The sequence below is a fragment of the Stegodyphus dumicola genome, chromosome 1 (assembly GCF_044657685.1).
Source record: "Stegodyphus dumicola isolate Sdum_Otavi_A_Nest chromosome 1, ASM4465768v1".
Classification (NCBI taxonomy): Eukaryota; Metazoa; Arthropoda; class Arachnida; order Araneae; family Eresidae; genus Stegodyphus; species Stegodyphus dumicola.
The window spans coordinates 67,464,778-67,482,044 of record NC_140768.1 but is presented as its reverse complement, the minus strand read 5'-3'; the positions used below and the strand labels follow the sequence as shown (position 1 = coordinate 67,482,044).

General features: G+C 34.3%; 1 protein-coding gene across 1 annotated transcript in view; it reads left to right on the top strand.

Annotated features, from left to right (window-relative positions):
• Positions 1-17,267, top strand: part of LOC118192401 (astacin-like metalloprotease toxin 5) — a 58,822-nt gene that overhangs the window by 31,992 nt on the left and 9,563 nt on the right. Inside the window, exons 4-5 of the mRNA XM_085816091.1 lie at positions 2,550-2,664; positions 5,122-5,297. Of these exons, the coding sequence (XP_085672217.1) occupies positions 2,550-2,664; positions 5,122-5,297 (291 nt within the window). The remainder of the gene's footprint in view (positions 1-2,549; positions 2,665-5,121; positions 5,298-17,267) is intronic.

Genomic DNA, 17,267 nt, shown 5'->3' with positions numbered 1-17,267 from the left:
AAAATAAAAAAGTGAAAAGGAAAAATTCAATTCGTAAAAATAAATATTACTTTTGTAAAACCAAAAAGAAAATTAAATATAAAAAAAAATAAACTTTGCAAGATAAAAAGTAAAAAGAAAATTTAAATTCACTTTTGTTGAAGTTAAAAATAAAATTTATGTTTGGGAAAGGGAAAAAAATAAAAATTAATAAATTAACTAATAACTTAAAAAAAGTAAGAATGAGATGAAAATTGAAAACAATTAAAAATATCTTAATAAAAAAATTAAACCGTGGGAAAATCTTACATTTAAAACAGCAATGAATAAAGTAATGATTAAGAAGCCAAAAGAAATCCTAGCCGTCGTGTAAAAACAAATGTGTGACGCGGTTTTCATGTCAAAGCGCATGCGCAGACTTTCAGCCTTATGTCATCAATGTTGCAAAAACTCAAAGGGACAAAGAGAGTTTCAAATAACAAGTCTGATAAGAGGACAGGGTAGCCGAGCGGTAAAGCGCTAGACTCCCATCCCAGAGATAGCGAGTTCGAATCCCAGCGGTGGAGTTACTTTTAAAATTCAGGGAAAATAATATTAATTTCCACAAAAATTCATTAAAGGTAATAAGTAAAATAATGATGTACTAAATAGTTAATAATTAAAAAATTAAAATTAATGACGTATTAAAAATTAATCAAATAACAAAATAATATTAATCACATGTCAAATAATTAAAAATAATAAATTAAAAGTGATGTCATTCCAAACACGTGGTTAAGAGCTCATTGCCATAAACATAAAAAATAGTGTCGTTGCCACAAAAAATAAAAACTTTGAAAACATAAAATCGTTGCCACAGAATCAAAACGAAAGTTTGATGATGTCATTCCATCACGCGAAACAAGATGGCGCTGGTGTCGTCACTTCCGGTTGTCACGTGATTCAAGATGGCGGCGACTACGCCCCTTTTCTGTGACGTCACTTCCGCCTAACGGTTACCTCCGGTTACTACTCCTAGGGAAATAAAGCACTCTTAGTGTTACTTACGGTTAAAATAAGACGCAGCATTTTGTATCGGAGACGATCAGGACAGCACACACAACGTGCGGTTATGCATTATCTCATTAGAAGATGGTCTCTAGCAGGTCTCTAATATAGGACATCACCATGGACCTAATACATTAGAAATATAACTACGGTCGTCTATATTACCGTCTCTGAGAACAAGAAGTAAAAGAGTTGTACATACACTTCATACCAGCATGTTAGTCCATATGACAATGATGAATAGAAGCTGGTAACGTTCTTCCTCTCAGTTCTTCTACACACGGTTACTTAACGTGATACTGTACACGGATACTGGATTCGTCTGAAAAAATGGTGTAGTGCCACTGCTGTGTCCAGTGTTGTTGTCCGTCGCACTACTGTAAGCACGCTGTCTTTGTTACAGCGTCGAGTGAAGTAGTAACAATTATTGCTGTGCTGGCAGTCTGTTGGTCTGCAGACGTTGTCATAGTGTAAATGTGGACGGCACTTGTTGTCTTGCACGAGAGCCAGATTCCTAACTCAAAGTATGTGACATGACTGTACGATCCCGCAAGGCTGAGAGGTTTCTCATAACTTTATTAAACACTATATACGGCCCGAGAGGATATGACGTTTCTGTCTGGTGCTAATTGCCCGAGACTGCCGAAATTCTGTATAGCGTCCATTGCCTTCACTCTCATTTGCAAAATTCTGGACCCATCAATTCTATTTTTGCCTGAAAGCCCTAGGATTCCGACCTAGGATCCTAGTGACGGATGATAAAGCACAGTTCCGAAAGGCCACGGTCCTGCCTCGGTCGAATTCCGACATGCGCTGATAAGTGTTTCTCCTTCTTATCCGAGGCATATTATCCCCTGTAGTTGTTTCTGTAGGTTGAGAACCTCTAAATTGTACCTACCGAGTAGCCACTGAACACATATTTTAAACATTTTTGATTTCTTCATTCACTACGATATGTAGAGTTCCTCTGCCATTATCCATTTTATGTTATACTTCATTGAAGATAATGCTTCAGTTTTTTAGCAGCAAGTTGGACACTCGGCTCATATACTCCTCACTGCTGACCTGTTCATGCTGTTTCGCTTCACAGTACTTAGATTTCCCGGGTTTAAGTTCTTAATCCAGTTAAATACGGAAATTCATGCAGAAACTTTTCACCACATAAGCCGCTAGCTGTTTGTAAATTGGTGCTGTTGGCTGTCTGTCTCTCCAGAAAAACCACGAAATTATCTTTTGACCAGGTGTTTAACTGTTTGCTTCGCTGGAAGCATAATCAGTATAGAACGTAATAACATTTTTTATTAATCATAAGTAAAAGTTTTCGTAAAGTTTATTTGCTTAAAATTTACTACTATTGTAATTGCTATATAATATGCTTTTAGCAAAATCTTATTTATTTTTGAGCAAGTTTTTTTTCATAAATTCATAACACACTATATTTAACACCAATGGATCTTATTATGTTAAAAATGATGATAATTTTACTATCTGCTGCGATTTACATATTACTTTTCTCTTAACAGAAAAACAAGAATCCTTAATCAAAGAAGCCATGGATCATTATGCTAATAAGACATGCATTCGCTTCGTTCCGAGAAAAGACGAAAAGCAGTATGTGAACATCTTGAAAGGAAAAAGGTAACTGAATAACATTCCAATTCTTTGGCTGGTTTTAGGCCAATTCCAATTCTTAAACCAGTTTTGACAAGATTACTACGCTTTTGTATATGCCATATACGATCTGTTGATTAGTTAACCAACATCTGATGATCTTGTGCGAGTTATCTATAAGTTATTCATATCCAATTTTTAGCAATTCAACTTTACTTATCTTGGAATTTAAATAAATGGCGTAGCTAGAGCTTTCGGTGCCCGAAGCGATCTATTTACCTCTCCTTTCACTTCCTAACAAATAGAAATTCTGTATTTATTTTTGAAAGAATACTTTAATTTCAATATCTCAAGGTGTTATTTTGTATTTGTTTTTCTATTAGCAAATAGTCGATGATATTCTGAAGGTTTGTTTGATTAATCCAATCGCTGTTCTGAAAATAGTCAGTTTTAGATCCTAGTTGTTTCTTAATGTATTTGCTCTCATACAAAATTTCCTCTCATAACAAATAATACAGTTTATGTTGTTCTAAAAGAAGTAATATAGTTTACGAAATTTCCTGTCATAGCAAGTAATGTAGCAAATAAAAGAATATTTTCAGAAATATTTAGAACTGCTTTCTGGAGACCGCAATTCTAGAAGTATTTCTTTCGCAGTGAGGAAGTCGTATTTATTGACGTCACTGTGTTCATAATTTGATTGACTTTCGTATTTTTTATTCAAAAGTTTCGATGGAGTAAGAGAAGCGTAGAAAGAACATGAAGATGTTGAAATCTTGCTATAATTTCTTTGAATACTCTATACAGTGTAGAAACAAATCTTTTTTTAGTTCCATATGAAATTCAGCAACTCGTGTTATTTCACCTCAACAGTGGGTGTGTAAATAAAATGAAATAATACCGGAAGTTCGGCTTTGGATCAAATCCCCCCCCAAAAAAAAACAAAGGCTGGGTGCGTGCGTTGTAAGCATGCAGTATTTATCCTTACAATAGTAGCTTAAAGATTAAAGAGTGTTTAATCGTTAAGTTACTACTTCACTAGTTTTATAGCAGCTTAACAAGTTTTCTCTAAATTTGTTAAAAAAAATTGGCATTGAAGCAGCTTCCCTGCTTTATGGATTTTTATAATATAAAAAGAAGCAATGAAACAATGTTATGCATTAAAAGGCATCAAAATATTTTCTATTGGCATCACGCAAAAAATACAATTCCAAAGTAAATACTTCCAAATATTATTTACAAGGAGCAATATTTCTTTTTAAGGTAGGCTTTATGGAAATAAAAAAAAAACTTAAAACTGCGCAAAACATCATATCTATTTTTAAATGAAAATATGAAATACGAAAGATGTTTTCCCCTTGCGCGTTTTCTCCGCGATGTCGTAACGTAAGGTATATAACGTTTTATTCAAGTGTTACACATGAATACGAAACAGGGATCCTTTTGCATGTGAATATGAGTTATTTCACAGTTTCCAACTCTTTTATTCTTCGGGAAGCATTTCTTCCGTTTAGCAAATAAATGCTTTACTAATGCAATAAATTCCAAGCCATTTCTGTACTTCGAAGATCCATGTAACTAACCCATATGTCTGTATAACAGCATTTCGCAAAGGCTTTCACCTCTATGGGAGAGCAAAGTTGGTTGAAACTACAGATGACCATTTTGAGGAGCTTTCAGTACCTATGAACAAAGAAAGATAAATAGAATGTGACAAAATTAAAATGAGGAGCCTGACAAAATTTAAGTTGTCACTGGTCACCATTTTTCTAGACCTGTTATTTTTATGTAAAATGGATTTCTAAACATATTATTTATTTAGCTAATCGTGACAAGCATTTTTAATTGATCATCATGATTTATTACAAAAAGCTTCTATTTCTGAACTATTGTGTTCCCGGAGCTCTTGGCGGTTGTCACGTCTGCCAGCCCACTTGAAACGCCTCTTTCACTATTATTCGGTTTGTTGAGGTCCTACGGGAGATTAGTTTTCCATGAATGTACCACCATCTTTATAAAGTGTCTTCTCCTTAATTTGAATTTTGCTCCTGGCATTGTCGCCGAAAGTCTTTGTATTTTCAGAATGTCATGTACGAACTTTTCTAATGGCTTTCGCTCAGTTGTCACCGCACGTTTACAAAATTTGATGCATTATTTTACATAAAAGCAGTCTCAAAGTTCGTATTATTTCCGGCCCCCGAAAACAAATCCACCACATTTTATGCTACTTAATCACAGGCGGTCGACAGAAATTCATGCACACGCATGAAGACGTCTAACTCCAGCTCACTTAAAGCTAATTTGTTTTCTTAATTAGTTTTGTGGAATAAAATGTCTAGTGCTGATTCCATTTCAAAAGTAATAACTGCAGTACATAAATAAACTGCTACATGATGTAAGAGAAACATAGTTTAACGCCAGAAATATGAAATATAACATTATATTAATAGTTTTATTTATTTACTTGTTGATTTTATTTTTCAGTTGCTATTCTCATGTTGGCAGAACTTCCAGAGCACAACCCTTGTCCTTAGGACCGAAATGCTATAAGTTTGGCATTATCGTTCATGAGTTGGGTCATGCAGTTGGATTCTTTCACGAACATTCACGATCTGATCGGGATGATTACATTAACATTCACTACGAGAATATACAACCTGGTAACTAGTATACTTCATGCCTAATCTATGTTCATTTTACCACTGAGAATAATTTAAAATAGAATTATTATTAGCATTATACTCCTTAATAAGGGCAGCATTCAGCTAGAAACATTAGAATCTTGTTCCATAATCTACCAGAATTTAATAAGTTTTGTCAAGTCCTAAAGTTATTCATATTCTTTTATGTCCATATCAACGCTAATAGTTTTTGAGAAAAAAATTATATAATTTTGATGAAATATGACAAACTTACTCGTATGCTTGCAAAGTGATAAATGCTTTTGCTTTAAAAGCTAACAAGCAGAAAACAATATTTCTGCAATTTAATAGTCCACCAACTACCGAGTGGCTAAAGAAGCAGAATACTCGCAGTTTGTCCCGTGTTCCGTTCCTAAAAGAGTTGGTTATTAGAAGTTTCATGGTTTTTTTTTTTTTTTTTGTGCGTAATATAAATATAGTATCCTAAATCAAGCTCTTTTTCTCCGCAAGTTATCTTAGTTATGCATTCTTTTCTTAGTAGTTAATCCACATATGCTCTGTCAAACAAATCAAAAACTAATATATAATTTCTAAGAAGATATTTCCTTCTGTCAAGTTGTATTAATGGATTCACTATCATCTACTTTATAACTTATAGAGTCTTGTATTCTTTGGCAACATAAACTAATGAGCTCTAGAAAGACTGTAGAAGAATTATCCTGAGATATTGATAGCCGATAAAGTCAGAAGAAGGGTGTAAATGACCCTTTATTCAATGACCAAAAAGTTTCACAGACGGCCCAACTTGGGCTTACATAAGCCAAAACTTCTGGCTTAACTTATAACAAGTAATGTTGAACTTAAAATAAAATATAATTAAATCAGCCTAACGGCTCATAGGATAGGAGCACTCAACGTCACAGAATCAGATCGCAATTAAGTAACAGCGTGCCCTTCAAGTAGGCATACACGCTCGGAAATCAACTTCCGAAATCTTGACTTAAATAACAGATCTTTCTCCCTTAATTTGAATAAACGCGTGTTAGCTGATTAACTTCTGGCAGGAAAACGTGGATAAAAAGAAGAATGAAAGGAAAGTTGTTTTAACTAAAAATTGACTATTAGTCAAAATAAATGAATGCTGCATACAAACTGCATACATCATATGAGCCTTAAAATGTTTGGGGCTGTGGAAATTATTCTCGCTTAAATTTAGGACGAAACTATGCAAAATTGTATTGTAACACTATTCGAAAAACTCCATAATTGAACCAGCTTCTTTTAACCCATCTATCCGCTTCATGAGGGTGTTCATGTCCTGGAGATTGCAACTGAAACATAGCAATACCTTCCGTTCAGAGATTAATACAATTTTATAGTTTATTTGAATTCTTAATATACATAAATTCACAAAATCACGGAGACTGTTAATATAATCTAGCACTTTCATCTTATACTTCGGAATCAACATTCTCATAATCATAATGTTTTATGTTCATGCTGTTTCAAAACCAATAGAACTAACTTTAAAGGTTGATGCAACATACCTAATCAGGCGCTCTTAGTCACAAATTTCGTGGTCCCCCGTTAAGCTTTTAGGCGACAGCAGTACATTCCAGTTTTCTCACACATACGTTTTTTCTCAATGCGAAGACATATGATGATTTCCACCTTAGTCGTATACCAATCTATTCCAAGTTGCTAATGATGGTGCATAAGAATGAATTGAGAATTTAACTGCAAGTATCCTGCAGATAATGATGACGTGACTGGCTTAAAAAAGGTTTATGACTCTAGAGCTGAGATGATGAAGCGTATATAACTCTAAAATTCAGCCTAATTGTCATACTATGGGAAATTAATATTAATAAATTTGCAGTGTTGAGTCAGCTTCGTAAATTAGCTTTGTTTTCCAGGAGGTTCGAGTAAATTTGGTTTCATAATCTAACAGTAAAATCCAGCCAGATTGTCAATCTATAAAAGGGGGAAAATAATAAAATTTAATAAAATTATTTCTGAATTATTTTGACAGTACCTTTATAATTTCAAAACATTGAACTTTAAAAAACAACTCTGAAGAATTCTTTAAAAAAATTACGGTAAGCAGTTACTTTTATTTACTGAGCTAGTTCTCTCTTTATTTCTCTTTTTTATGAGCCAAACCTAAATAGCCTCTATAATATTGTCATTGATATTGTTTAAATGATTGTGGTGAAATATATGAAAACTATCTGTCTAATGGAAGGAGGGCCTTCTTGGAAAACTTACGGGGAAAACTGGAAAATTCACGAAAATTCACAGATTCTCATTCTCAAGATTCGTCGAAACTATAATCACTCTGTTTTTACAAAAAGCTGACAAGGATTGTCAGAAAAGTTGAATGGCTGGACATGATTCGAAGCAACATAAAAACACCGATACATTAATTTTTGCATGCACATAAATTTATATCTACTTGCCTGATAAAAAAACATATTATTCCTCGGCCCCCGCTGATCTGTTCGTGCTCTGTTAAATATAGCATAGAATAATTCCTTTAATTTACACACCGTGGATAAAGGATTGAGTAGATTAATGAATTTCATTGTTATGTCTTTGAGTTTTATTTACGAATTTCCTTTTCTAATTTTGGCCGACCAGTGGCTGAGCTGTAACGTCGGTGAGCACTGGCAGTTCGGTCCGAGACTCGACTCCAGCGAACGAGCTGGCCGCTCATTCGCGGGATACAAAAGTATGTGCGAATCGCAAGCATCTGCAGCTAAGCGTTCGCGGATTCTTCGAATTATCAAATATGCAAAAATGTTGTTTTGAGCGTTGCCAGGGATTGACTAATATAACAAATATGTAAATTTCTGTTTTAAATTTATAAAAAGAGTAACTAACGTTCATGAAATGTTTAAAAAAATATTTTGGGTTACCTGCACTGTCTCTGTCTTGCAGTTTCGAGAGATTTGAAGTTTCTTGCTGTGTCCGAGTGTCAGTCGACCACCTACCGAGCGAATGCACGAAATGACGAAGAAAGTCCACGAGTTCGTTTTTCTGTGTTAAACTAGACAGAAAGCTGAAACAAAAAATACGTCGTGTTAGACTTCAGGAGAAAAGCATCTGGTTAGTCTTGTATGAAAATTCAAGACCATGTACCGCTGTTCATGCAAAGCAGTTCTCGGTAAAACAGTCCAACGTAAAGAGACTACGGCTGTTCTACTCTTCTGGCAATATCAGATTATATTCTGTTTCTTAAAATTGCTATAAAAGGGTACTAAGTTTCTGATGTACATGACGTTAAATGGGCGCCAGCGGAGTTTCGACGTGTACGTTCATATGACTATGAAAACTTGTTTCAAGAATTAGTACATTTATGCACTAGAGTGTATAGCTGCTGGAAAGTGATTCTTTGGAAGAATGTTATTTTCATTATTTGTTTTTTAGCTCTAACATCAATCCTGGAATGTGTAATACAAACATTTTTAAGTAGGATCTATAAGGAAACAGTTGGAAAAATCGCATTAAACGTTAGGTAACGATCGAAAGGTACGATCTAAATGTTTAATGATACATCTATGATTTCCATATGCGTAAATAAATTCTCAGAAGGCGAGAAATCACTCTTTTTCATGATCAGTGATATAGTAATTCTACCTAATAGTCTATCAGAATTGAATGATTCTAAAATTCACGGAGATACTGTGCGTTCTATTATAAGAAAAAAAAAAAAAAGAATGTGTTTAATGATACAACTTAAGACAATTTCTGGTTATTGCAACATTACTGAATGTGTAAAATAATTTAGCTCGCATCAAGGAACGAATAATTACTTCCACAGGTAGAATTCGAATTGTTAGGAACAGTTGGCATTTTGAATACAATTTCCATGTGTAGGTCGAAAACTTTGCTTTGGTTTGATAACAAAAAGATATTTTAATTTTCTGTGTTTTTCTCACGAACGGATTATTTTCTAGGAGCAGATTTTAAAGAATTTATATGTTATAAACAAACAGCGAATCTGTGATTTGAAGTCCTTAAAAAAATTTTTAATTTCGCTGAATCAAGGAAATCGTATTATCTAGTAAGCTATAATGTAATGTTCGAAAAGTAATTCTCTTTATATGAATAATATCGCACGTCTTATTTCACATTATATTTATGCATGTATATCTATTTTATCCTAAACGTTTTGCTAAAATTAGGCTATTAATACTCAAGGTAATGAATAATTTTAAAGCAACTGAAATTTTAAACGTCAATTTTTTTTTTTTTTTTTTTAATTTAAAAGCTTGTTTCTGAAATGCAAATAGTTTCTCTAAAGTAAGCGGTCAGACATTAATGTTCGACATGAGTTAAGGTCTCCCATGAAACATCTTGCATAGCTGTAACTTCCTATAAATTTATTTTAGGAATATTTCGAACATTACTTCAGGCTTCAACCATTTAAGACAATGAAAATCCATTTGCCCGAATTTCAGGGAATATATCTCAAAAGACTTGCTTCCATCTCGGAATATTTTAATGTTTTTGAGAAAACATCGTTAACTATTGCTGGTTTCATAAGATTTTCCAAGACGGCCCTTTATTTCAATATTGTGTATGGTGTATGGTGTATTTAATTATGGCAAAGCACACTAGGGCTATCTGCCTAAGGGGAGGGATGCCTTCGTGGAGGACTTTCTAAGGGAAACTGGCTCGTATACACGTTACACATGGGGAAAACCACGAAAACACCCATGCAGCTAGCCCGTTCGCGGGATTCGAACCTCTTATTTCAATATGACATAACACTTTTTTTTCATTTATATCAAACTTCTTTTCTCCTACTTGTGCATAATGTACCAGTTTAAACTAACTATGCAACTCCTTCTAACTAGACCCATGTTTAAGACTTGTAGAACAGGCATTCAATCATAACGCTTTAAACATCACTTTATACCTTTTGAATTTGTCCGTTGCCATATTTCTGCATATTTGTATTTCTTCTCCCGTCACCTGGAGAAATTCTAGTACTTTTTTCCTAATCATATTATTTCAGAAAGATATGTGAGGCTTATCCACGCATGTAGTCTATATATGCTTAAATACGATAAATAAATAAACTGCTAATAATGTACACTGAAAAAAAAAAAAAAAAAGTTCTATATCTCCCCTTCTACTGGGCCAATTGACAAAATTCAAATTGCATTTTTCATGTCTCGAAAGCGCGACATAGGATATATATTACATTTATATATAGCTTTGTTCTAACATAGGTATTTTGACACCAAATCGGGCTTTTTCTGAAATAACATACCAATTTTTTTGCGTGTTTCGATTTTATGACTCAAATTATGCCTAGATATTAAATTTTGTAAAGTTTGGTGCGAAATTTGCGGAGAAATTCAAAAATTTATCTTGGCGAAATTTTTTTCAGTTTCGGCAAGAATAATTCACTTGGCGAACTTCTTAATATACGGCAACTAATTTTCCTTTTCCTTCTACTATACCCGAACGGAAAAAAGGGACCTCCTTCCTACCTTTTTAGTACATTGTACATGAGTGGAAAAAAGTCACTTCGTTCCTACTTTCAAATAATTTGAACAAAGTGTCTAAACCTTATTTGAGGTTTTATCGCTTTAAAAAAATATTGCAAATTTGAAAACGCGCCAATATATAAATTCACGTATATATATATATTTTCCGAAGATGACATATATTTTCCGATAAAATTTCCGAAAATATCTCGGAAATTTTGAATAAAAACTGTGATTTTTTGCAGGTATGCTTAGAAATCCGTCTACTTTAAGATAATGGTAAAAAATTTATAGATTATAATTAATTTTTTTTTGAAAAATGTATAAATATTATTTTAAAATAAAACAAATCATAAAAAATGGGTGAGTTTTATTTGGAATGAACCTGAATTTCGAAATGTGAATGAACCTGAATTTTTTATCAAATACATTTAATAAAAAAGAGATATTATTAAATATATATAACATTTAGGAGCTAAAGTTTTAAGAACTATTTTTTTTTAAACCATTCGTGCGATTTTTACAAAACTTGGTAGTTTGGCGTAATTTGAGTTGTAGAATAGAAATATGGAAAAAACCTTGATATGTTATATCAGAAAAAGTCCGATTTTGTGTCAAAATACCTATTTTAGAACAATGGTATATATAAATCTAATACATATCCTAAGTCGCGCTTTCGAGACATGAAAAACACAAGTTGAATTTTGTCAATCGGCCCAGTAGAACGCGAGATATAGATCTGTCCCCCCCCCTTTTTTTTTTTTTTTTTGCTCAGTGTACATTTTCTAACATGTGAAACAATATTTGGTTAATTATATTTTTAAAATATGTGTTCTTAAACTTAATATGTTTCACAAACTATAATCAATCAAAAAATGGACTGTATTCCTACACTTTTATTTTATTACACTTGTCAGCGATGCGAAATAATTGATACAAAATAAGCGAGCCATTCTACATGGCTGTCACAAACACAATTCTATCAATCAATTATCTTGTTGCCACACATAAAGTTCAAAACTAAAGGAAGAAAAACAAAAGGAATTTACGCTGTTTGCAACAATAAAATGAAGCAAACGATACTCACATAAACATCCTGGCCCTCGTTGAAATCCCAGGGGATTTCAACAGTTGGAGCATTTTGAAACTTCTTAGTCTGTAATAAAGATAAACATAAGAAAAATAATACAAAATATTATATGCGAAGCAGTTCATAGTTTTTTAGTCTGAATAGGAAGAGGACACAATTTCACGACTGGTCGTTTTATGACACCATGACCAGTTTTAATACTAACAACTCTGACTCTTTGATCTGAGCCCGGATGAACAGCAATTATTCTCCCTAGCCTCCATTTAAGAGGCGGAAGGTTGTCTTCTTTGATGAGGACTAAGTCATTGACTTCTAAATTGTTTTGACTTTTTTGCCATTTAGGTCTTTGTTGAAGCTGAGACAGGTATTCTCAACTCCATCTTTTCCAGAAGTGCTGAAAAATAAACTGTCTCACATGCCATCTGTCAATGTGATTGAAGGAACTATAATTTAGGTCTGGTTCAGGTATGGCAGTTAAAGACGTTCCTATTAGGAAATGACCAGGTGTTAATGCAGTTAAATCATTTAGATTAGCCGAAGTTGGACACAATGGCCTAGAGTTGAGACAAGCCTCAACCTGCGCTATCAAGGTCTGAAATTCCGGATAGGTCAGCACAGTATCACCAACAGTCCTTTTTAGATGTAATTTCATTGACTTTACTGCCGATTCCCATAGTCCACCAAAATGGGGAGATGATGGCGGGTTGAATATCCATTTTATTTCCTCTAAAGACAAAAATTTTTGAATTTCTTGATTTTGCTTACATTGCAAAAAACATTTTCTGATTTCTTTGTCTGCACCTTTAAAGTTAGTACCGCAGTCGCTATAAATCTCAAATGGTTTCCCTCTTCTTGCAATAAATCGTTTCAATGCACTTAAAAATGCTTTTGTTGACAAATCTTCTACCACTTCAAGATTGATTACAAAACACACAAATAAGCATACGTAATATTTAAATGATTTTTGTCCACGTCCTGCACGATGTTTAATCATGAACGGTCCAGAAAAATCTATTCCAGTTCGATGAAATGGTCGCGATTGTGTTACTCTAGATTCCGGTAGATCAGCCATTATTTGACTTGCAGTTTTAGCTCTAATTTTCAACACGTGATACAAGATCTTACTACTTTTCGGATAGCAGATCTAGCAGCTATGATCCAAAATTGCTGTCTAATTAAAGATAGAAGAAGTTCCGGTGCTGCATGCAGATATTTGACATGAAAGTGTCTAATTATGATTTCTGTCAGATTGTGTTTTGAAGGTAATAAGATTGGATGTTTTTCATTTTCTGATAGTTGCGCATTTTTCAGTCTTCCTCCTACACGTAACACTTTGTTGTCATCTAAAATTGGACACAAGCTAAGGAGGTTGCTGTTTGTAGGTAAGTCCTTTCCCAACTCCAAACATTGAATTTCTTTAAAAAAGTGAAATCGCTGTATTATTCGGACAATACAGAAAGTTACAGCTCGAATTTCATTACTAGATAAAAAAGACGTATTTCTTTCTAGATATGCTACTTTAGAATTCGATATGAATCTTAATATCCAAGCAAATATGCGTTGTAACTTTGGAAATGAAGATATATTTGATATAATAGCAAGTTCCTGTACAGGTTCAGAAACTACAAATGAGACTGTTTTACGTGTATCTGGTAATGCCTCTTCATCTATAAGAATATTTTTAGACAAGGCAATCTCACTGCACTTTAACCAAGAAGGACCATTCCACCACAATTGATGAGATAATAGTTCTGCAGGACTATAATGTTTGCTTAAATGTATACGTATCAAAGCTGTTAAATTTATGGATGCATGTAAGGAAAGTTTGAAAGACACCATTTCAAGACCTAGTTATGCTAGTGTGGTGGCGCCATCTGATGTTACAAGGATTAATGAAAAATCCTTGATTTCTTCGAATTGTTGTTTAATTGTAGACTCTGAAAACTGCTCTTCTGACGATGTTAAGAAAGTTATTGAACTAAAAATTAATCCATTAGAAGCTAAGTTAGGTGTATATACTTTAAAAAATATTGGAAAAGATAAAGTCTTGGTTAAGTGTTTGACAGAAAATGATCGGAATCGACTTCAAGCCGAGATTAATGAAAAGGCTCCGGAAATAAACATGTCCTTGCCAAAAAAGAGGAATCCTGTTTTACTTGTAAAAAATGTGCCAAATGAAATACCCAATGAAGATCTTCTGAAAGTAATTTTTGAACAAAATTCCGAAGTTGTTGAATCTGATGAAAACAGAAGTATATGTAGAGTTCGATTTACTTTAAAAACCTTCCAGTTCACGAGGCACGTTGTGATTGAAACGCACGCCATGGTTCGTAAACGTATTCTGAATCAAGCCAGGTTGAAAATTAATTGGAGTATATGTGAAACTGACGATTTTATTATCATCAATAGATGTTTTAAGTGTCTTGGGTATGTGGTGATGGCGATAAGGAGCGCGCCTTGCGCCCTCCGATAAGTGTGGCAACCCTAGAGGAGAAGTTTCTTACGAGTAGCGAGCAGAGCGAAACAGGCAGGCAGGCTGTCGGGCAGTGTGCGCGAAGTTCCTAAATAAAGCTTAATTTTTATTGTGCACTATGTCTTGTTAATATTATATTAATGCAGTAAGAACATAATCTGTGATATGGAATTCGAGGATTGGTGGTAAAAACATAACAGGAAATTACCATAATGGTAACCCGGACTGTGTTAAATCGTATGAACAGTTCTCAAGCACTTTCGGTTTTGACTACAAGCCATCACTCAAGATCTCCAAACCAGAAGTAATGGATTACATCGGTTTTCATCCTCCGAATCACAGATGAGTACTAATTATAGATCATTTTATAACTCTGTTTTCTACTTATCATTTAATTTAATTTTCTTTAGTTAAATTTTTGCTTTTATTTTGGCTTAAAAACCTTGCACAATGTCTGATGTTCATGCCGTCCAAATTCCGGTTTATAACCGATCAGACCCCTCTTTATGGTTTATTATGTGTGAAAGTACCTTTGCTCTTGCCACTCCCAAACCTATCACAGAATCCATTACTAAATATTATTATGTAGTTGCTCATCTTCCTCCAGATATTGCATCAATAGTACGGGATTTACTTATGAAACCAGACCCTATTGATCCATATGCAAAGCTTAAAACTGAGTTAATAAATCGTTCAGGAGAATCTTCTCAGCAAGAAATTCGCCAATTATTATCTGGAGAAGAATTAGGTTCTCGAAAACCTTCCGATTTGCTTAGAAATATGAAAGGTCGAGCAGAATCTTTAAATGTTCCTGATAACTTAATGTTAGAATTATTCCTTCAACGTTTGCCTTCGACTGTTCAGTCTATTTTGGCAGCGGTTTCCAATTTAACTGTAGATAAAGCTGCAGAAATTGCCGACAGAATTTTAGAAGTAAATCCAACCCCAGGGACTTGTGCCGTTTCTCGCACAGTCGATCAGTCTCTTGAGGATAAATTATTTAAACAAATAGAAAAATTAAACAAACGTATTGATCGCATTTCTCTTTCTCGTGGTCGCTCGCCAAATCGCGGAGATTGCAATAAGGAAAGAAGCAATTCCAAAAGGAGAGATTATTCTGTTTGCTGGTATCATAGACGTTTTGGGAAAAAGTGTAGAGATGACAAATGTACAAAACCTTGTTCATGGCAGGGAAACGAAACCAGCAAAGAATAGAGGTGACTTATTCTTTGCCTCAAGTTTCACGTCGCCTGTTCGTTCGTGACCGTAGAACAAACCTTTTATTCTTGGTCGATACCGGCTCTGACGTGTCCTTACTTCCAGCAAATAATTCTCAAAAACGGAATTCGTCCCAACAAACACTTTTCGCTGCTAATTCTTCTACTATTCATGTTTATGGTCAAAAAACACTTTCTTTGGATTTCAAATTAAGACGACAGTTTACATGGACTTTTCTTATAGCAAATGTTAGTACACCCATTCTTGGAGCAGATTTTCTCCATTTCTTTGAATTGGTGCCTGATCTCAGAAACAAATGTCTCAAAGATTTAAAAACGCATTTTAAAACCGTCGGTTGCGTGAAAAATGCAAGCATTTATTCAGTAAAAACTGTATTTAGTGATACACCATATCACAAAATTTTAATAGAATTTCCTTCAGTTACTAGATTACCAGATACCAACCAACCTGTTAAACACAACACCGTTCATTATATCATAACTAAAGGTCCACCTGTGGTTGCAAAACCTCGTCGGTTAGCTCCAGATCGCTTAAAAATAGCAAAACAAGAATTTCAAACTATGATGCAATTGGGGCATTTGAGACCTTCGAGCAGCAATTATGCATCCCCACTTCACATGGTTCCAAAAAAGGGAAGTCTGGAATGGAGACCTGTAGGAGATTATCGAGCATTGAACGCTCAAACAATAAAAGACAAATACCCTATTCCATGTTTAGCCGATTTTACTGCTGCATTGCACGGTGCTAAAATTTTTAGTCATGTCGACCTGATTAAGGCATACCATCAAATACCAATTAACCCAGCCGACATCCACAAAACCGCCATATGCACACCATTCGGTTTATTCGAAAGTATCCGTATGCAATTCGGCTTATGCAATGCATCTGCGACTTTTCAACGTTTTATAGATGAAGTCACGCGGGATTTAGAAGGCGTTTACGCTTTTGTCGATGACTTGCTCATAGCCTCTAAAGATTCTGAGGAACATTGCAGGCATTTGAAAGCTTTATTTTCCAAACTTCAGGAATATGGACTTTGCATAAATGTTTCAAAATGCACCTTTGGTCAAACATCTATTGATTTCTTAGGTTTTCACCTTAGTGAAAACGGAATTGAACCTCTTCCTGACAAAGTCAAATGTATTTTAGATTTTCCTCAACCTACCACTCTCACTCAGCTTCGCCGATTTTTAGGCATGTTTAACTTTTATAGATGTTTCATACCTAAAGCAGCACATATTCTTTCTCCTTTAATAAAATTGTTAGAAGGCTATATTAATAAAAAGAAATCTCGTTCTCGTGTTCAGGATTCATCCCCACAATTAAATTGGAACGAGAATGCTGAACAAGCCTTTATTGCTGCCAAAAATGCCATTGCTCAGGCTACCCTTTTGAGACACCCTATTCCCGGAGCCCAGCTAAGTATCTGGGTAGATGCCTCAGACGTCGCAATCGGCGGCACACTTATGCAGTTGTCTCAACAAACATGGGAACCTATAGCATTTTTCTCTATGAAACTCAATAAAAGTCAACAGAAATGGTCCGCGTACGATAGGGAATTATTTTCTATTTATTCTGCAATTAAGAAATTCCGACACATGTTAGAGGGCAGAAATTTTATAATTTATACGGATCAAAAACCGTTAATATACGCTTTTAAACAGAACCCTCATAAATGTTCACCT